Source organism: Mesoplodon densirostris, chromosome 8, assembly GCF_025265405.1.
Source record: "Mesoplodon densirostris isolate mMesDen1 chromosome 8, mMesDen1 primary haplotype, whole genome shotgun sequence".
NCBI lineage: Eukaryota > Metazoa > Chordata > Mammalia > Artiodactyla > Ziphiidae > Mesoplodon > Mesoplodon densirostris.
This window is the reverse complement of record NC_082668.1, coordinates 24697024-24719652: the sequence shown is the minus strand read 5'-3', so window position 1 is coordinate 24719652 and position 22629 is coordinate 24697024. Positions and strand designations below refer to the sequence as shown.

Below are 22629 nucleotides of genomic sequence, written 5' to 3'. Positions count from 1 at the left end.
TTTATAATGTAGAATGATTAATTTTTGAATTAAATTAAAAACTTAGTATAAAGACACAAACACCAGGAAAAACAGTTCATAAGTGTGGAGGAGCATTTTAAATGAAAACTATCACAGACAATTGAAAGCAAAAGAATCTACTTTTTATTTTTAGCTCAGTGTGGAAAAAAATAGGCACAGTTGTAAAAAGGAGTCTCATGCAAGATTACTTTCATAAGAATGTATATTGTTGACATCTACTTTTCTATCATTCTCTTTAAGTAACAAGTTTCAAAAGATTTCTTCAACTGAACACCTGAAAAAAGGAAGCTAAATGCAACTGAATGAAATACACATTGTAAAATATTTTGGCAGTGTAACAATTATGCTTTTCAGGATCTTCTTTATCATAGAGAGTGTAATTATTTCTTATTTCTATATTTGTCTATAAATTAATTACTTAAAAAACAAAGATGCTGAAATCTCAGAATTTTTGCAGCTGTTAAAAGTATATACAAGTCAGTTGTTTTTCATACCACAGATATTTACCAGCTACCTGAAGTGTGGTATGTATAATCATAATAATAAACATAATATTCATAAACCATTGAACTTAGAGGTATGCCCACCTCTCTCATAGCAAATGTAACAATAATTATTTAACTGATTGATTGATGAATATAAGAAAAAGAGTCATCGAAATTACAACTGTGAAAAAAAGTTATAATACAGCCAGGAGATGGTGAAGTAGAAATCTAAGACACAAGACAAACGGATGTATTTGATACTGTTTCATAATTTTAAATATGCAAAACATTTATCATGAGGAATAAAAAGTATAAAGTCAAGGAAGAACTTTCTAGGCTTATAGAATAAATAAATTAATAATCCCATCACAGAAATTTTCCTTTTTGATATGATTTCTATTCTCGCTTTAAACTACTTTGCTCATCTGACTTTCCAATGTTATAATAACTCAGGGAAGTAAGCAAGGCTTTCAGATATTGTATCAATGCAAGTAAGAAAGAAATCTGGATATCAAAGGGGTCCAAGTAAATTGAAAGCATCTCTAATTTATGGAGTATTTACATAGGGTAAAGAATGATATATATACATATATCCATACTACGGTTTCATACTTAGTTTTCAAATAAGAGCCCTAACACTTACTGTCTATGTGTGAACCCTAGGTTAAGTTAAATAAGGAACTATTTATACCTAACTCATAGGATTTTTGTGAGAAATATAAAAATATGCACATAGAAAACTTAACAAGGTACTTGACACAGTAAATGCTCAATAAATGGCAACTTTTCTTCTGTCTGTAGCTTTCATCACCTAACACATTATATAGTTGACTTATTTATTATGTTTACAGTTGATTGCCTATCTCTCTTCATTAAAATGTTAAGTTACACAGGGCAAGATCTTTTTTCTTCACTGCTGTATCACAAGTGCTAGAAAAATGCCTGGCACATATCTAAGAAATATGTGTTGAGTGAATAAATGTGGTCTCATTATTAGAGCTTTTTAAAGCTTCTTTACATGGTACCAAGGATTTTCAACTGAAAGAGACCATCGCTCATGTGTGTTATGTTTACTATCCAGGAGTGAGTAAAAAGAGCACTCTTGAGCTACATCTAATTTCACAAGAAAAAATCTAAATGTATATACACTGACAAACATGAAAAATATGCATTAGCTGACTCTATAGAAATTACAATAGGTCAGTGTTTGCTTCCTTTCTTTTTTTTTTTTTTTTTTTTTTGCAGTATGTGGTCCTCTCACTGTTGTGGCCTCTCCCGTTGCGGAGCACAGGCTCCGGACGCGCAGGCTTAGCGGTCATGGCTCACGGGCCCAGCCGCTCCGCAGCATGTGGGATCTTCTCGGACCGGGACACGAGCCCGTGTCCCCTGCATCGGCAGGCGGACTCTCAACCACTGCGCCACCAGGGAAGCCCTCTCTTTCCTTTTTACTGGGGATATTTTTTAGAGCAAGTACATTATACCATAAGGCCCTCATCATTCAATTAATCAACAAGTACTTTTTGATCACCTATTATGTGCCGAGCACCATTCAGGGAGCTGGGAATACCTTAATAAATAAGACAGAGGAGACTGACAGTCTCACAAACTTACATTCAGCTGGAGGGAGACAGGTAACATATGCATAAACAAACAGAAAAGATAACCACAGATTCTGGTTCAAGATTTATAAGACTTTAGGATAGAGACAGAAAGATAGAGAGGACCTAGGAGGATGCTTTAGATAGGGTGCTTATGGAAGGGCATTATCTCCAAGGAGATGACATTGAAGCAAATATCTGAAGGATAATGAAGCAACCATGTCAAGAACTGGGGGAAAAGCTGAAGGTAGAGACTTCTAGGATCATTAGTGCAAAATCCAAAGGGTAGGGAAAAACTTAAGGAACCTCACGTGGCAAAGAACACAGCACGAGGGGTAGAGTGGTATATGCTCAAACAGAAGAGGTGGGCAGAACTTCCATTGGCCATGATTAACAGTTTAATTTTATTATAAGAACAATGGAAAGCCATTAAAAGATTTTAAGTAGAGGAATAGCATGATTTAAACTAGTTTTTCAAATAATGTTCTGGCTGCTGTATGAAGAGCAGATTTGAAAATAGGAGAGTGGTAGCTGACAGCATGGGCTCTGGAGTCAGGAAAAGCAGTTTATACCCCAGCTTTTCCTGAATATATTGGAAATTGTATGAAATGTGCATATGTAGTTATAATGGTAAGATTTTTACTGTATCATAGCATAATTTTGAAAAGCACTCTCTCATAGATGAGTTATTCTATTCTTAGATTTATTTATTTTATTCTAAATTTTTATATGTCCTCAAGCATTATGGAACATTTTTGTTTATTTAAGCATGATATGTTTCTTTAGTTTCATTATGTCAAACGTTTTTGTGTGCTTGTGTGTGTGTTTAAAATCTAATCCAAATAATACATTGTTGGCAAAATATACATTTAAAATATAAGGTAAAAGAATAATAACCTTAATAAGATAAAGCTTGACATAAGGAACCATACACATAATATTCAAAACTATAGATTGTGGGGATATTAGTGTCTCTCTCTCTCTCTCTCTCTCTCTCTCTCTCTCTCTCTCTGACTCTACTTATCTGTAAAATAAGGCACTTAAAATAGTGCTTGTCACAAAATAAGAGCCCATTAAATGTTAGCCATTAACTTTAATTTTTACAATGGACTGACATTTATCATCTGCTAGGAAACACATATAACCACAACTGATCTCCAGTAATCTTAAAAAACTAACTTTCTAGTTAATGTAAGAATGTTCAACTGAAAGCATCCATAGATTTTTTCATTCATTCAATCGATACAGTATAAGGGATACAGATGCAAAAGAGAATATAGTAAGATCTTTTCTTTTGAGATGCAGAATTTAGGATCTTTCATTTTTATCTACATGCTTATTATATTTTTTGTACAATTTAGAGAGAAACCATGCTGACTGATGATTTATGATACCTTAAATAAAATTTTAATTATATTCTAAGTATATTTTATATGCTTATAATGAATGGTACTGGGTTTTATTTACCTCATTTGTATGGTTTTCTAACATTTGGGAGTTTTCTTACAAGATTGGCAAGACAGTACAGGCTGTGGATGAACAGGTTTCTTTGACTCACATGCACGGATCAAGTAGGAAAAATAAAAGGAGAGGGTGGAGGTTAGCTTACAAAAAAAAAAAAAAACCCTCAACAAAACAAAACAAAAAACAGTGTGATGTTCATTTTTGGACACTGGATAAGTAAAGAAGTTGGCATGCTGCCCTCCCATTTCTGCCATGGAGTTCCAAACATGTCAGGCCTGCAGACTCAGCACTATGGAAAGGAAAATGTGAAACAGCAAGCTCAGACTGTCCACAGTAACATCCAAGTAGGATGCAAAACTGTACTACTCAACTTGTCTACAGAAAACTGAGAATAATAAGAAATACGTCCATGGTTCCTGCTTATTTCTTAGAACTCCTGAGAATAGAAAAAGGTAAGGAGGAAAGGTCCCAGAAGTAAACTAATCTGATTTGGTCTTCGAGCCAACGTGGAGAGCCACATCAGATGAGTATGTGTTAGAGAAGAAAGACTGCTTTTCCATTACTCCTTCTAGAAATAAGTTTCAAAAATTTAAAGAAGCATGACTACAACTATTTGAAAAAGATGAGATCGTATATGCTATTAAAAACTTAATTTCTTTTATAAGGATCATATAAGGTAGAGTATATAATGATTATTTGTGTTCTACTGGGTAGAAATCATATGGATGGTCACAGCAGCTGGCCTGACTGAAAGTGGCTTTCCCTCCCGGTCAGCTTTCAATGGGCAGGGCCTTGCGTGTGTGTTGTGTGTGTCTGAGTCAGGAATGAAGACACTAATCCCATCCCCTCTCTTCAGTGTTTATTGCAAAGCATACAGAGAGGCACCACCGGCGTAAGTGTCAGGACTTAATAGGTGAACTCAGCACAACAAAGTTATGCAAATCACATGTGCAACTGACACTGCTTGTGTAATTATCAATGTAATCCTCCTCTATCAACCACCTCCAGGAAGGAAAGGAGTGGTGGAGGGTGGGCAAAGTCCACTCTTGGGAGATCACCCAGAGAGTGGGCCAGGTGCCAGGTCTACAATCAGGTGAAAACAGTTCCTTCTCAAGGGAAGTCTGCAGGGCAAATTATACTACACTAAATGCACCATCACTGCTATGAATGAGCTACACTAGATTCAATTTCTATAACCAGCATCATTTAATCCAGTATGTCTATCATTATACTAGTCTATGGTTTAGTATTGTCTGAATGGATCTCTTTAGCAAATCTGTTAGAAAAGTCATGGTGATCTGGTTTTAAAATAATGTCAATATGGAAATAACTGATAATGATAATCTTTTAGCCACATACCCAATTTTCAGACATTTTAAACTCTTATTTTGCAAAATAATCAGTACTATTAATATCCAAAGGTCTATAACCTGTAGCAAATCCATGTTATAAAAAGATTTCATATGTAATAGAAACTTAAGGTACTTATTTATGTACTTTTGTTTCTTTAACAGTATGGTTAAAGGTCAGCACTATCTCAAACCAAGTCAGATGCTACTTTTCAACTTTATTTTCCAGAAATTTGAAGAGGAGAAAACTATCTTTTCTTACCAGCTTCTCTAAGATCATGTAGTTTATACTTAGAAAATGCCTGTTAGCTGGTTTAATAGTCCACTAAATGTGAATATCCAAATATATTCAAAAGCAGGGTGAGTCATAATATTCTATAGGTATATTCTCATGATAGTTAAAGGAATAACTGAACAAAATATAAAATAGAGTTAAAAATAAAAGGCAAACTTTTAAGTGAGTTTGCAGCAGTATACTATTGAACTGATACATTTTTTAAAAAATTAGTATTAGGAAAACTAATAAAAGTATTCCATATTTCTGAGCTATTTTTATGGATAAAATATAGTACATGGAATTATAGGGTCTTAAAAAAACAAAAAGACAGTCCTTATATAAAAGAACTAAAAATGTACAATGAGGCGGATGTTGTTTTAACAGATGGATATTTATATGGTACATCTGGTCCAGTTGCTTTTTATAGGACAAAATAGCTTTAACTTGATAACTAGACATAAAGAAAAAACTTCTTAAGTGAAATTTGCCAAACATTGAATAGATTACAAAATCATGTTGTAAAAATTAACATAACTGAGGTGTTTGGAAATAAACTAGACATTTGCTCAGAATAATGTAGGCTTATTGATCCTAAGTTAAAAGACTGACACTGGAAGATTTCTTAAATAGATATATTCTAGGGTTATATGCTATAGATATATCATATAAACTAATTTTTAAAAGTGTTTATTTTTAGGTGATATATCCAAATAATTATATAATAAATACTGATTTAACTGAAAGCTAATAAGGTTTTCCTTTGACTTTTATAACAGGTCTTACTGAAAACACAAAGTAATTCTTATTTTCTTAAAATGAGATGAACAAAAAAAAAATCAGAAAAAAATTCCTAAACTTATCTGCTTATTCAAGGATATTTTATTTATATATCTCTGAACAGTACCTTAATGTTATAATAAGCAATGTAAAAATACAGTAGTGTTAAGGAATACAAGAGACAGTGGATAAGTTTCCTTGGGACATAGGATTTTTCATTTTCAAATGAAAAGATTCCATTTTTAAGCAAAGAATATATTTTTTGTAAGAATGTAAGTCCAGTACAATTCCATGGCCAAAACTGAATTTTACATATGGCATTAAAAACATTTGAGACTGCCCAAGAGGCATTCTTTCTTACTTTTTTCTCTTTACAATTTATACAAAGGAATGTATATTGCATATATATTACATAAGCTTCCATATATAATACATACTCTTCTATTGTGTTTTAAATATTTAATTTGGGCACTGCATTAGAGTATGTGAGAAATATACCTGAGGTGCTAATTAGGAAAAAATATGCAATTCTAGTTCCTCCTAGATTTAAAAAATAACAAGTATGCTAAGTATTGTTTTGATTAATAGGGGTCCAGGGCTTAATTGTAACACTATTTCCCCAGTGTACTGGCTATAATAAAGACAATTAAAAGGGGTAATACCTAACGTATGAAGCACACTAATCAAATTTCTAAGAATGAAAGGACTATAATCACTTGCTAAACTAAAAATCTGACAAAACTAATAAAACATTTTTTTATAGCAGGAGCACTGATTCAGCACAAAAAACTGACATAAATACTATGTTATGTTATAAATTTACATAAAGGAAATTAGATGATTTGTGTGGTAAATCTCAGATTAATGGATAGAGTTTAAAATATAAACCAGTATTTTTTATTTTCCTACAACCTTATATATTAAAATAAGGTTGGGATATGTTTATAAAGTGTAGTTTACTTTCTCAATGGACTAAAAATTTGACTGTGGTCTCCAGCTGATATATTGTTGATGATACAATTCTTTATTTCTCTCTCCTTTCCTTCTCGTCATTTAAATTTCACATGTAAAAGGATCTGGGTTTTTTTTTTCCCTTCCTCAGTCATTCTTTTTTTTTTGAGTGTTCCAAAGAGGCGAAAGTAGAAAGAGGGTTGCAATTGCTAGATATCTTAAATTTAGCCACCATACTGCAATAAAATAAAGCAATTCTAATGAAATATCCAGCATCAATATCAGCAGAATAGCTCTAACGCATAATATATGAAAATAGTTAAAAAAATTAAACACTGATGACTGTTGTACAAACAAAACTTAGATTGTATTATTTCACTTTTTTTTTCCCCTGAATGGACAATATTTCACAAATAGGATATAGCACTGCCATAACAAAAGTAAGAAAGGTTCTGATTTCTCCTGTTATTATCTTAAGAAGTTGGGAATAAAACCTAGGAGTTGTTGACAGGAATTATCTGCTATTGAAAAAAGATGATCATATTAATCTATTTCCAGAAATAATATTATACTGTTTAAAATTATTGTTAGAAAACAAACTTTTCCATAGCAAATACTGGTAAACACTACCAAAATATTTTTGCTCTTTAAGGAGCCCTGATTTATTAATTATTTATAAAATTGGACATCCTTTCAAAATTAAAAAAATGTTATCAATGACTATAATCAAAATTTAAAACATGCAATCAAATGTGTGACTGCATCTTCCATTCCAGTGTGAAAAATATCATTCAAGTACTAACTGGCAAAGGTGGGGGAGAGAAAAGTCAACATTGTTTCACACTTCTGCTGGCATTCAGCAACACAGAGAGAGCTTTTTCAAAAATATTCTTTAAAAGGGAATGCATTTTAAATGAACAAACTATATCTGGAACTAGAAGTGCAAAATCAGAAACTGTCTATATCAAGGTTCTGAGATTTACGTTAGCAGATGTTAGCAGAGAAGTAATGTTGGTGCCATGAAGGTCATCTGAAAATCTTAAGACCTATTCCATTTTATGCAAATCTGTTTTGAAAGTTAAAACAAACAATAGAAAACTAAAAAAAAAAAAAACAACAACTGGGGAGTGGGGACTACCATTTTACTCTTTAAGGTTTGATCTTAGTGACGGATGGGCAGCAAAATCCCAGGAGAAAAGATAACAGATTGTTATTAGTGTCATATAATGTGAGCAGCATAAGATTAAAAGATTAAATTAAGTGATCTGACAAAGTCACAAAGCTAATTTGCAATAAGCCCATTCGAAAACCCATTTGTCTTGACCTCTTGACTTCCAGACAGTACTCTTTTTTGCTTTATCATTTTGAGTTAAAAGAGTTCAGCAAGACAGAGGATGCAATAAACATATGGGGCTGTATCATTTATTCCGTAGCATGTAGTACAGATTTTGGAGTTTGTCTTGGTTTGAATTCAGGCTCTGCCCGTGTGACCTCTCTGTGCCTCAGTCTCCTTACCTGTAAACTAGGAATAATATTAGCAAGAAGCTTTCTGTCTCTCCATTCCCTTTGAAAAGCATACTGAAATTCTGGTGCTCCCAGGCCCTTCTTTGGTATGCCGACATAAACACTTCTAGCAGTTGAACCGGATACTCACGTTCAGTCAGTTATGATTCTAGCCAAACCCATTTATGCCAGCTGTACCTGTTATCATAATTAAGTAAATTTTTCAAATATACATATTCCAGTAAAATAAGTACAGAAGAAAGTTCTTTCTATAAAAACTAATTTTACCACTATGGAAAAATTCAATAAAGGTGAGTTGAAAAAAAACTGCTAATGAATTGGAGGTAGGCAAAGGTAATCTTAAAAATTAGTGAGAAAAATCTTTTAAAAATTTAATAGAAGTCTGATTGCTTCACAAGGTCTTTAAGTTCTTAAAGAAACTGAAAATGGAATTGAGATGATGTGATATGAGTGTGGTTTAGGCCAGGAAAATTACTTGGAATTCCATAACTAAATTCCTCACTGAAAGGAAAGGGCCTGGCCTTATATATATATATATATATTTCTTTTTTTTTAAAAAGATTAAATACATATTTTATATTGGGTTGGCCAATAACATCTTACGGAAAAACCCGAACAAACTTTTTGGCCATCCCAATGTTTATATTTTTAAATGTTAAGGACCTTTTTTATGAAAAGAATTTCCCATATTGCTAGATGTACTGTTTTTAATTGATAAACTACCTGGTTTTGCTCATGTCAGGTAAAAGAGTGTTAATTAAACGAATAATCCATAGGAAGTGCTTAGCACAGTGCCTCATGCCTATGGAGAGTTCAAGAAATGCCAGACATTACCTGTCAATAATGTAACTATTGGGGCTATGCAACTAAAATCAAGACACTACCTGGTGTCCTCTAGAGTATGCAAGAGAGTTCCAAATAGAAACTTTCAGCTTATATGGGATCTTACAAGGGAGGGAAGGAAGAAAGAAAGAAAGGAAGGAAGGAAGAAAAGAAAGAGCGAGCTAGCATTTACTGAATGTATACTGTATTCCAGATATTTTTCTTAAACTGATAGATATAAAATCTCACAGAAATATGTAAGTGCACATCAATACTGGGCTCATTGTTACCAACCTACTACATGGAAAATTTTCAAATCTAAAACACAGGAAGCAAAGATGCAGTATTAATACTGTAGAACACAATAGCTAACTAAATAGAATAAACAATGAACACTCATTACCCAAAGTAGGGGTTGGGATGGAAGAGAAGGAAGCAAGATACTTCGTATTAATAATAATATTTATAACAAACAGAAATTAGAATTAAAAATCATTACATTACACTTAATACCCTATACTAGTAAGTTTAGGCACTAGTTCTTAAATGTAATCAATCTGTGGCATATTTTCTTTCACCTCTATAGCCATTTTCACTCTGCTCTGCTCTACTCCTGCAGAAAGCTAATTTCTATTGGCTTCATCAATAGGCTCCTTTTTCCTCTGGCTTCTGGTTATGCTCATTTAATGTAAGGCATCAGCAAGACAGGAGGGGTGGAAAGAGTGAGGCCAAGGTGTTTATTCCTCAGTCACAGGTTAGCAGGGGTACATTCCTCTACTGAAGGTCAGTTTCAAGACTGTCTCCTATATCTCCTAATTCCAGTGACCTCTTCAGACATGGGATTGCAACCATCCCTTGTTGGTTTTCTTTATGCCTACCCCTTATCTTGTAAATATTAGTGCTTTTATGAATGTCTCCACATTTTCCCCATTTGAGTGTCTTACTGCTTTCCTATCAGGGCTCTGATTGATACTTATTGGTAGCAGGAGTGGCCCAAGGCCTCAGACAAAATGGCATTCTGGCATTGAGTTTCTCATGTTTGAAGAGAATAGCATGGCCTCCTTATCAGGAAGTTAGTGAAATCCTGGTAATTCTAGACATGTGCTAGCAACATGATTATTCAAATTGTCACTGATGGTAGTATGAAGTGCAGATGCAAGGCAAAGCTTTAGGAGTTGTGGTCTTTACTTGCTGAAGGAACAATGGTGGTGTCTAATGTGAAGACTGTAGTGTTACATGGCTACTTCTGATGGCCTGAAGGATTATACAAAGGAGAAAAGACAAATTGAAGGTCCTGAATGCTCAAGTCAGAACAGCGGTGAAATATCAAAGTTCTCTGTTAGCTTTAAGAGAGTCCTTATTTACTTAAGGCTCAGGGCAAATAAGGCAGAAGACCAACTCCAGAATCTGATTTGAAGGGTTATGAAACTGCCATATTAAATAAAATGGGCAAAGCCAATACCATTTGGTCTTGGTAACAGTGTAATGATGGGGAAAGAGTGAAACAAGGGTTGTTACGATCTAATCAAATACTGAGGTTCAGAATGTTGAACCCCTAAACCCTCCTGAACCATCCTTGCCAGAAGACACATTTGTCTTCACTCCCTACCATTCCATTTAAGGAAACCAACAGTCCCATAAATCAGCCTTTCTGTATAGTAAGAGGACTTCCAACTGCTTCAGCTGAGGCAGGAACTCAATCAGAGAATGGCAATTCTTTTCAGGACTCATTTCTGTTACCACTCATGGCCCTCCAGGCTCATACCAAGTTAGATATTAATATAGCCAAAATCGAGGGATATTTAGGAGGTGACAGCCTGTACACTGAAAGAATTGCAAAACTTTACCAATTTGTATCAGTAAGGAGTCCAGATGGCATGTAAGGAAATGGATTGATTCTAAGGGTTTTATACCAAGAAGATGAACTAAAATGCTAGATCAGGCCAAATTTATCAATATAGGTGCATTCATCTGGAATTTGTGATTTAATATATTGCCTTGAGCAGGTAGGAGTGACTGGTTTATTGAATCCTTGATTTAATGATGGCTTACACAGTGAAAAGTTGAAAGGGCAGAATTTTCTTGGCACACCAAAATAGAAGTCCAAAAGCTCAAGTAATATTGGAAAGGATCTATTATGAATGATCCTGTTCAGTCCTCCCCTAACCATACCCCTGGAAGGGCCTCACCGAAGAATTACATTGGTGAGGAAAGAACCAGCGTGCTTGAAAAGCTTCCTGGTAACTGTCTTCTCTAGGCTGGAGAGAACAATGATAGATGTTACCAACAGATCTGGGCTCCCTAATTTAAATGTATCCAATGTGATCTTCTGAGATGGCAGAGGCTTTGTGGTAGAAATTAATTTCAGGAAGTGCAGTTATCTTAACAAGCCACAGGGATGGGATAACAATGTGTTTTGTGCCACAGGGTTCTATGGAAATGGCTAATGGATTACAGATCCTCCAAGAATGAAAATGATGGTTAGACTGCCAAGCTGCTAACTGTCTTACATGGACAGAAAAAGTCTAGGTCTTGTGGGCAAAAACCCAACTTTAGTTGCCGTAGTGGGATTCATGATCTCTTATCCACTGCCCAGACCTAAATCTATTCACATATCCAGAGTCACATAATCTTAGGTGGAGACAGAGTCCCTTTCAGAAGGGCCCTGAAACCTGGCCACCTCTGTATGCTATGAATTTTCCTCTAAGCCATTCCAGAATCACCTGTGGCCATTTATGAGGGTGACTGTGAATTGGGAGAAGGAAAATACCAAATCCTTCTGCAGGTTATTAGACAATTGTATTAGATTAGCTCTGAATTGACATTAATCCCTGGAACCCAAAATACCACTGTGGCCCACCAGTCAAACTGGGAGCTTATGGAGGTCAAGATATATATGGAGACTTCACTCAAGTCCATCTTATAGTATCATAGGAATAAATGCATTTAGTAATGGGAAGAACCCTTACACTGGTTCCCTGACCCATGGCAGGAGGTCTATTATAAAAAGCCAAGAACAGTGCTGTCCAATGAAAATATGAATCACATATATAATTTAAAATTTTCTAATAGTCACATTTTAAACAGGTGGAATTAATTTTCATAATATATTTAAATATAATTTCAACATGTGGCATTAACCATATGAAGGTACTTAACAGCCACATGTGACTAGTGGCTACCATATAGGAGATTGCAGCCCTAGACCTATCATTTCTCCCAAGATAATAAACTAGAACTGAAGGATGCTAGGGTGGTCACTTCTACTACATACCCGTTTAAGCTGTTTGTTAGGCTAATACAAGACCTAGATGGTTCTATGGATGAATGACAGTTTAATCACATCATAATGCCAACTACAGAAGCAGTTCTAGTAGTAGTATCTCTGTTGGAGCATATTAACATAGTACCTGATACCATATATGGAGCTACTGACTTAATTTCTTTTAAAAGTAATTCCTTATCAACAAAGATAATCAGTGGCAGTTTGTCTTCACAATGCAGAGTCAACATACTTTCACTATCTTACCTTAAGGCTAGGTCAACTCTTCTCTCTTTGTCATAATATAGTCCAAAGAAATCTGGTTCATCTTGACATCTCACATAACACCGAGATGGAACATTACATTCATAGTATTATACTAATTGGATTTGGTGATGGGTCAGGAAGTAGTAAACACTTAAGATGCCTCAGTAAGACATATATTAGGGCATAGGAGATAATCTCTATGAAAAGTTTAGAGACTTGCCGCATTGGTGAAATTTTAGGGGCCTAGCAATGTAGGCATGTTGAAATAGAGCCTCTATAGTAAATGATAAGTTGTTGCACCTTGTACCTTTCATTATGAAGAAGGAGGCAGAAAATGTGGTGTCCTCTTTGAATTTTAGAAGCAAGATATACCACGTTTGGGTGTTCTGCTCTGATGCATGTACTAGATAGTCAACAAGGCTGCCAATGTTGAGAGAGGACTGGGGCAAGAAATGAATCTGCATTGTACCTCTGCTGTAATGAAAGCTGCTATTTAGACCTTTGGTTCTAAGATCCAGAAATGTAATGATTTTTGGAAATATCTGTGGTAAGCAAAGATGGTGTATGACATCTGCCACTGAAGCATCAGAATGCAAATCCCTAGTGGAGTAAAGATATGTGATCTTCTCAGTAATGATTTGCCATTTGAAAAGCAGCTCTTAATTTGTTATTGGACTCTTGTTAAGACTGAGTATTAGGTCATGGGACTCCAAAAAGACTATGTGGCCCAAACTAGACAAAATGAACTATGTGTTAATCCGATTCAACATATCATAAAATAAGACGTGCACAAGAGCATTTCATTGTTAAATGAAACTTGGATCACACAGGTTTGGGAAGCCCAAGTATACATCATGAGCAAATAGCTCACGTGTTTCTGATACCTGCTACTACTGCTTCACAGTCTCTCACAATCGGGCCTCATGGGGTGTTCTCAATGACCAATTAACGTAGGATAAAACCACATGAACCCAGCTTGTAAATGAATTGTATGGTATTTAGTATTAGCTGCAACTACTGTGTTATAGGCCCAATGAAGGGGGCTGCCCCTGAAATATAGTAGTGAAAGATAACGCCCTAGCAGAATTTCAGATTGTACAGTTTGCATGGAAGAAGAGATAGCTGAGGTAATGATACATGGCATGGCCATATGGTCAAGGACTTGGAAAAACAAGACTGGAAGACTGGAGAATGAAGGTTTGGGAGAGTTATGCAGATGTGCCTCTCAGAATAGGTACAAAGTGTGACAACATGGTTACTATGTGAATTCCCTCTAGAGGGCTTCCATTGTGGAGAACCCTCTTGGTAATCTGGACAAGATTATGTGATGGGTGACCCAAGCCAATAACACAATCTATTTTATGAATGACAGATTCTTTATCTAGCTACCCTGGTGCTTGCTCAAGTGGCCCATGTACAAAGTGACAATAGGAACAAGGGTGGAAACTATGTATGGCTTCAACAACATAGATTTCCCCCTCTCTATGGCTGATTTAACTACCACAACTGCTGAGTTCACCACTTTCCAATGCTGAGACGCTGATAAAGCACTATTCTCCAAGGTGATCGACCAGTCAATTAATGGCTGGCAGGTTACAATGAACTTCTTTCAACCTGAAGGAGGGAGAAATTTATTCTCATAGGAATTAATAGATATTTGGGATATAGATTTACCTACCCTTCCTTCAATACTTTTGTATGTGCCTCTACACCTGGATTTAACAGAATGCCTTAACAATTATCATAGTATTCCTTAAAATATTGACTTTAACTAGGAAATTCTTTTCACAGCAAAGGAAATATAGAAATGGGCTCAAACCTATAGATTTCGCTGGCCATACCTCATGCCACATCATCCAGAATCATTTGGCTAAATAGAGTGGTAAAGTGGCCAACCAGTGGAGTGGTTCATGTATAGTTGCTAGCTGGGAGAAGTTTGGGTGTGTTCTATAGGATATGATAAATGCCAAAAGTCATCTATCTCCTTCATTGCCAGAATGCATAAGTTTGAGAACAAAGAGGTTAAGGTAGTAGTGGCCACAACACAAATACCTCAAATAACTCATTTAAGGGATTTTCACTTCCTGTGCTGAAATCTTGGGATTGGTGGTTTTGGAGATCTCAGTGCCCAAAGGAAGAATGTTTCCACGAGGGATCAGAGTTCTCTTACCATTGTATTGGAACCTGAGACTACTCCCTGGCTATTTGGGGCATTTTAATCTGCTGAATTAACAGGAAGAGAAGTGGGCTATTGGCTGGTAATTTTTCCAGATTACCAAAATGATCTGGGGTTGTTACTATATGATATGGGCAAGGCCAACTATGTTTGAAACTCAGGAGATTTACTGGGGCATCTCTAACAAAAACTTCTCCAATAATGCTGGTAATTGAAAAACTACAGTAATCCAAGGAAGAAAGGGCCACCAAATACTCAATGTTGTAGGAATTCAGGATCACCCATAAAGAACCCTGTCCAGACCAGGGGCTAAAAAGAGGGTGAAAGTAAGGGGAAGATGAAATTGGCAGTGGAAGAAGAAAGCCATAATGATCACCTTGAGCCTTCTGACCAATTAGAGAAGCATGGACTTTGGAAGCTATGTTTTATGTTCTATCTATTGTGAAAAGCATTGGTGATGGTTAGTGTTGGAAGTAGGTCTGAACTGACTTCACCCCTTGATGATGCAGTAAGTGGATGATACACCTCTCCCCCTCTCATCCCTCCATTAAACTCCCCTTATTAGCCAATTTGAGCATATCTGTTTATATATCTGCAAAAGTCATGACTTAGTATACCAAAATGCAAAATCAGCATAATAGCAGTTAAAGGGACCATGTCATTTTTTTTGAACCTCAAAGTAGAAATGTATTTATTTACAAAATTTACAGTTTCATAGAAACAGCTTTGCTTTATGCATATAAGCTTTATAATTATATAGAACCATGTAAATTATAGGGTCTGGCCTTGCAAAGCCAGTGGAAGGGGCTTACTTTGGGTGACATCTTTCCCTCCCCTCATTCCACTAGCCACCAACCAGGAACCCCTATATGGGCCATGCCTAATCTGCATAATGAAACCAATTGTAGCTGTCCAGCTTAGTCTAACACAAAAACCAAGGTGTCTTGACTTCTTAGACACTACCCACAGGGATAAATCTCTTGAAAGAACAAAAAGGAAATCAAGGAAACAAATTGAGATGACTGTCAAATGCCTTCCAGAGGTGTCAACAGGCAGTGAACCTTCTAAGAGCAATCTAGCAATCACCAGGTAAAAGTTACATGTATACACTAAACCATGATAGTAACAACAACACAGTTTTGTAAATTTTGTGACCAGTAGAAATAGATGTTTAAAGTTATATTTCTGCCTCAACTTCATCCTCATGAAAAGCTATGTTTTATATAATCCTTGGTCAACTGAATAATACTTTAAGAAGCCAGAGTGCATGGCTACCTAAAGGAAATAACTGTCAGGTCTTAAAATTATCTTTCAATAAAGAATACTTTTATAATAAAACAATACCACTTTAAGATATAATTTTCACAGCATAATTTCTAAATAAAATATAATGTGTGATAGTTGGAAATGAGTGAACTGCTTTAAGTCAGGGATGAATATAAAATATATACTTAAAACAGTTTAATATTTGCTTTAATTTCATTTTTCTGTAACAGCCCCAAATTTAAGAGTTAATGTCTAGAATAGTTTTACCTTATTTCACATTCACATTAAAAAACTGTGTAAAGCCTTAAGGATTAACAGGAAAAATGTAAAGAAAGATAGTATGAGCATTACCTCACAACCCACAGCACTCTCTAATATAATTTGTCAATGTAGATGAAGATATCACTTCCATCATATCTTCATATTAAAATTAAATTTTAATATGTCATTATGAACAGAAGGAGCATATAAAACTAGCTTGAAGAGTATTCTGTATTAATTTTCCACCTTTAACTTCTTAGTTATGGCAATTCATGCTAAAGCCAAATGAAATTCATTCAGTATCTAATCATTCTTTTGCTTGTATGCACTATATTCTGGCATTTACAATAAAATCAAACTTATTCTAGATTTTTAAATGATTTATGAAGCAGAGAAAAGTTTCAGAGAGAATCCAATGACTATAGTTTGAGAGTTAAAGAAACAAGGAGGGTTAAAATTAAACATAAAACACTCTCACAGCCAATTTTCTAATGAGCATAATATTTTCAAGTTTAAAAATAGTGATATTTGACTTCCCACTGAGGTTCCAGCCCAGGTACCATATCAGTCAAAATAATACCACAGGTTTCCTCTCCTCTATGGTAACAATGGCACGTAATGATGATATTTTACTAGATTTTCCATTATTCTGGATTAACCATAATTACTGCATTAATAATTGTAAAATTTAAAAATCATAGAAAATTTATATAACAGCTGTTTTCTTCAATGGCTTGAAACTCTTCAGTTGACAGTACTCCTTTCTGCCAAGTCTGTAAGTCTAAAAAAGAAGGACCATATGCATCCTGCAAGATTTGTCAGTTATTCAGTGTACACAAATAAAAATACTGTCTAGCTCATTCCCAGCTATGCACCAAAGTTAGAAGTTACTTTGTATTATGCTATAGCGGTCTCCTGAGTTCTCATATTTTACTTTCTACTCAAAGAGTTGGTGGCACTTACCAGAGTGGGTCCTGAGGTGTCCTGTGAGGGCGTCCCTCCTTCTACAGGCATAGCTACAGAAAGGACATTTGAACGGCTTCTCTCCAGAGTGTAACTTTATGTGTCTCAAAAGGTTGCCCTTCTGAGTAAAAGAAGCTCCACACTGGTTACAATGGAAGGGACGTTCACCTGCAGAAGGGGAAAGAGGTGGGGACGATCAAGTAGGTTATGTGCAAGTGACTAATTTGCTGTACAATGTTAACTACAGCCAGTTCTCTGTGCTGAGAAAGTCCAACTCCCTCCTAAGCCTTCCAAACCTTTATCTTCCTAGAATTTGCTTTGCTAATAATACCAAAGTCCCAAACTTTAGGTCAAGTGCTGTTTCCGCTCTTCATGTAAATTTTACAGGATTCCTGTACTGCAAAGAGTAACAATCATAGCATTGACCACTGGTTGAACAACTAGGTGCCATCACTTTACTGACTTTATTGGTTGCTTTACATAAAATATTTCAAACCTCACGATGGCATTACTAATTTGGTATTAATAATTTCAATTTACAAATGAAGGAATGGAAGTTCAAGTATCAAAGTTTCTGATTATAGTCACAGCTAATAGGTACTTGAGCTGATCATGACTCCTGGTCAATTTGACTACAAAATCTTGCTCTCTTTATTGTACCATGTTATCTCTTTAAAAAAATCACAGAAACTTTGAGCTGAAAGGGACCTTTAGTCTAACTCTCTAATTTAGTTGATAATTTTGTTATCAGGGAGTCAAAGAGGTTCAATGAATGAACTAGGTTGCAAAGCTCATTACCACAAAATCTCAAAATATAGCCCAGGTCTCTGGATTCTCCTAGTCACTAACAATAAAACCTGTGGCAAAATTTCCTGATATAATCAGAGAAAATCAAAAGAAAATTATTCATCCAGACATTTCCTGTACATATATTCTCTGTTTCTTGAGAAAATCATTTATTTGATAGGAACCTTTTCTCCTACTACTCATATTGCCCTAAAATTGTTTAAGCCAGAATTATCTGCTGTCCGTTGCCATCAACTGGCTGTTGACAATGTCACTGAAGGTAAAAACGTAGTTTGATGAAGGAGTAAAATTGGCAAGTAGGATCATACGGATAACATCATTAAACCATGATGAAATACTGCCTTTAAACATGTCTATCTCTAAAGATAGACATAAAATATAAATTAATATATAAATAATACAAATATATTAAAACTCAACATTAGGGTAAAAATTAAATTAAAAAACAATTCCCTTTTGGTTGAACTGGACCAATTCTGTACTTGAGGTTAGATAATGACTGTAATTTTAATAGTTTTCAAAAAATTTACACTGAATTGTCATGTTTCATATCTTTAACTGAAACATTCATAATAATAGTGAATAATGAAACCACACTATATTTGGGGGCCTTTAAAATAATGCAAACTCAATGATTCTTTTTATTAAAGAAAGCTAGGAGGCATAAATAAGATAAACTTGGTCACCTTCTGGCAGCTACCACTGCACATTCTATCATATAGATTATAAAGCCCAAGGAAATTAAAAAACTGACAGATCAGGTGTATTTTGAATTCTGTAGTTCTTGCTCATTTTGGAACTTAATGAGATATATATACCGAAAAAGAGTAATCTGTGTTTGTGTAGCAAGGGTTAAGCCTTTTGTTTTTAAGAAATTTGGAGAGGAAACTTATGACCTAAGTTTACAAAAACTCCTATATTGATGGTTGAAAAAGAATTATTCATAATGTTAAAGTTACCTTAAATTTTATATAATTTAACTTGGTTGATTCATTTGGTAAAACTGACAAATCAACACTAAATACAGCTTAAAAAAGAGGCACAACCTAAAACCTCTCGTATGGTATAAAATAATCAAAGTTTAAAAATAAACCTAATTTTGGTAATTTTTTTAATCTTATGCACACAGACACACACACATATACAACTTAATTCTTTTGCGTGTTTCAATGGAACAGCAGTCTAAAACTTTTTAAAATCAGAATTTTCTTCTCCCCACCTGTGTCATGAAATTAGTAATAAAAAGGCAGGAGAATTTTATTAATGAAATTTTCTTACTCTCTAAAAAGTTAATAGCAAATGTAAATTATACATTTTACTAAAAACATTTGATTTTACTTTTGAAATCTATGTAGGGTTTCCCAGGCAATAACAAATTAGTACTCAATAACTTTAAAACAAATTAATGTGGTGAACAAAAAAAATATTTGAAATCATGTTTGCCTTTGGAAAATACTCCTGTAGCATGCTAACTTTGATTTTCTTTAAGCCTCCTACAGTCTTTGAGCTGAAATATTTAAAAATTCCTAATTTAGAAAAAAAAAATTCCTAATTTAGGTTACTGAATTCATCATTCAGAATAATGCTAATCTAAAAAAATTATAATAAGGATAATTTTTTAAAAATAATTTTTAATTTACTTAATTGAGTTTTATGAGACTAATGACAGGGTAATTTAGTTGTTAGGTTATATTTATAAAATATTCCAGATATCCTCAAATAGTTTTTAATAAGAATTACTTCTGAATTTATATGATCATCTTTAAAGGGGTAGGAGAAATGTCTAGTTATATCCAGAGACACTGCCGTGTTGCTGAGTGAATAAGTCTTAGTGTGAAGGCGTTTGCTAATTCTGTTCCCATGGCCATGGGAAGTAAAGAAAGAAGCATGATGAAGGTAATCAGTCATGTGCCCATTTTTGATAAGAGGAAAGAGACTATGACAATAATGCACTTTGATTTCAATCAGATGAAGCTTCAAGAAATACTGATTTTCCTGGCCTATTAATTTCAGAGGTATGTGTAAAATCTGATAACTAGCTGAAAGGTACAGTTGACTATCCATATTGTCTATGTAACTTGAAACAACACATCTTGGTTATTTCTTTTATAATAATTTGTTTTTTCTTTAATAAATAGACTGAATCAATTGGTCCTTTTCAGGTTGGTTTAGACCTTCTCTCTCTCTCTCTCTCTCTCTCTCTATATATATATATATATATATATATATTAATCACTTTCTTCAGATGTAAATAAAAGCAAATTTCAGGAGAAACCCACAAACTTACTAAATACATTAGTGACATTAAAGAGTAAGTCCAATTCAAAAACATCAAGTAGGCTATTGTATCTGTGATAACTAATCCTCCCATGGGTGGGCACCAAAGTCTGGATTAACAACTCTGGATCCAGGAGAACAATTAAGATGTAGTCACGTAGCCATGCTATTCTTTATTTCCCTTCTCAATGTGTTTTTTTTTTTTTTTTTAAATCTTCAAATCTACTCAAGGACCATTTTATTCACTGGGTGAAGTTATCTACTTATTATGGAATAAATTATATTTCAATATTTTATATACTTTCATAAACATATTTCTAGATTTGTGTTTATTGAATTGAAATGCAAGTATACATGCATCAATTTGCTTTGGTGAATCAAAGACAGAGGGTGTGCCTGTGTTGCATGGAACAACCACCTACAAATATGAAAAATCCCAACCATGTGTAGAGAGGGCCTTAGAGCAAGAGAATGGCTCTACAAAGCTGAAACGGACAAAATATGATGCTGAAAACTTAGTTACAAAGATAACAGTACCCTACGCCAAAGAGATGCAAAATTAAGGATATTCTACATTTATAGTGTTTGTATCAATTTGTGTTTATGCATGAATTGATTTACTACCCCTATTTCTTTTCTTCTCCCTGTATTCCCAGTGAAGAGTGCCTGGAGTATCCGATGACAATATTACCTGATTACCTACTAAAGTAGCAATACCAAAGAAATAGCACCAAGCCATTAAAAAAGAGGCTGGAATTGGCACTTTAGTAGAGTATGAAAGAGAAAGAAGAAGAAGTGAATTAGATATGATACTCCATGTCAGTTTAATGAATTGGGTGGTTATGTATCTTTTTCCACTATCAATTTTATATTAGACATTCCATGAGCTAAATGCTCATAGAAACAAGCATATGTTTCTCAAAGGCTTTTAAGGATTTAAAACAAAGTCTTTTATACTAGCGAGCTATAAATAGTTGGTGAGAGGGGGAAGTTCCAAAATGAAGACAGTTCATCAAATTAAGGAGAAAATATTTGGTTAATGACTATATTCTGACTATATATATTTTTCCAATCTAAAGAAATACAAGTAGACTTTCTATTCTCATATTGCTAAAATGGAGTTGAAAATGTCATGACCCACTCAGATGTATAAACTGGGTCATCAGAAATACATATAAAAATGGCTAATTTAAAGACACATCACAATTTCATGGTTAACAATGTATGGCAGGTATCCCAAGCTCCTCTACGAATGGCTAGTAACTTTAAGAAAAACCTCCCAGATCTGAGGAAAGTGTAATAATTTTTCCAATACTCTAATAAGTATTTATTAACAATAAAAATTCATAGAGTTCCAAGAGTACTTTAAATAGTTGTTCAGTCGCCTATTTTCCTTGCCTTTACTAGCTGAGTGAATCCCGTACTCCTAGGACTTGTGGAAATCTGTATAACTATTTAGAAACACTTTCCATGTTAGTTAGATGGTTTTCAACTCTACTAGAGTAAAAAATATCAAATGGATAGTACAGTAGGTATGCAATTGTTAACTGTGTTTACAAACCAACAATCCTCATGAAAATCACTGCAGTTACAGTGAAACATCAATTAACCTAAATTTTCAATAGAGTATATTCAGATTATTTGAATATTCTTAACTCACACCATAAAAGTTTTATTAAATATCTTACAAAAAATTTTTAAATATATTTTTCAGCCTTAAAATGAATACTATATGCAATTCAACTGAAAAGTCATTAGACTAATTTTGTTTAGTTTCTACATTGCTAGATGGGAGAAGTTAGACATCTGAGTGTTATCTTCCTCAGTATAATCACTCTGAGATGATGAATACATCGTAACTTTGTGGAACTCTTCTTTTAGAGCTGCAGTTGGAATTACTTCATGAGCATAGAAGAAAAGTAGCCTCACTACTTTACAGCCTTTTCCTTTTTTTCTTATCAAATATGGTACCAAGCTTGATCTTTTAATTTTTCCATGAGACATTTTTAAAAATTAAAAAAGATTTTCATTAGTAATACAAATATTACTATAAACTTAAAAATATTTTAAAATCATGATGCT

The 22629-nt window shown here is 34.3% G+C and overlaps 1 protein-coding gene across 3 annotated transcripts in view; it reads right to left on the bottom strand.

Annotated features, from left to right (window-relative positions):
* Positions 1–22629, bottom strand: part of IKZF2 (IKAROS family zinc finger 2) — a 165682-nt gene that overhangs the window by 41572 nt on the left and 101481 nt on the right. For all 3 annotated transcript variants that reach the window (XM_060106264.1, XM_060106262.1, XM_060106263.1), the window contains exon 4: positions 17464–17631. In XM_060106264.1, the coding sequence (XP_059962247.1) occupies positions 17464–17631 (168 nt within the window). The remainder of the gene's footprint in view (positions 1–17463; positions 17632–22629) is intronic.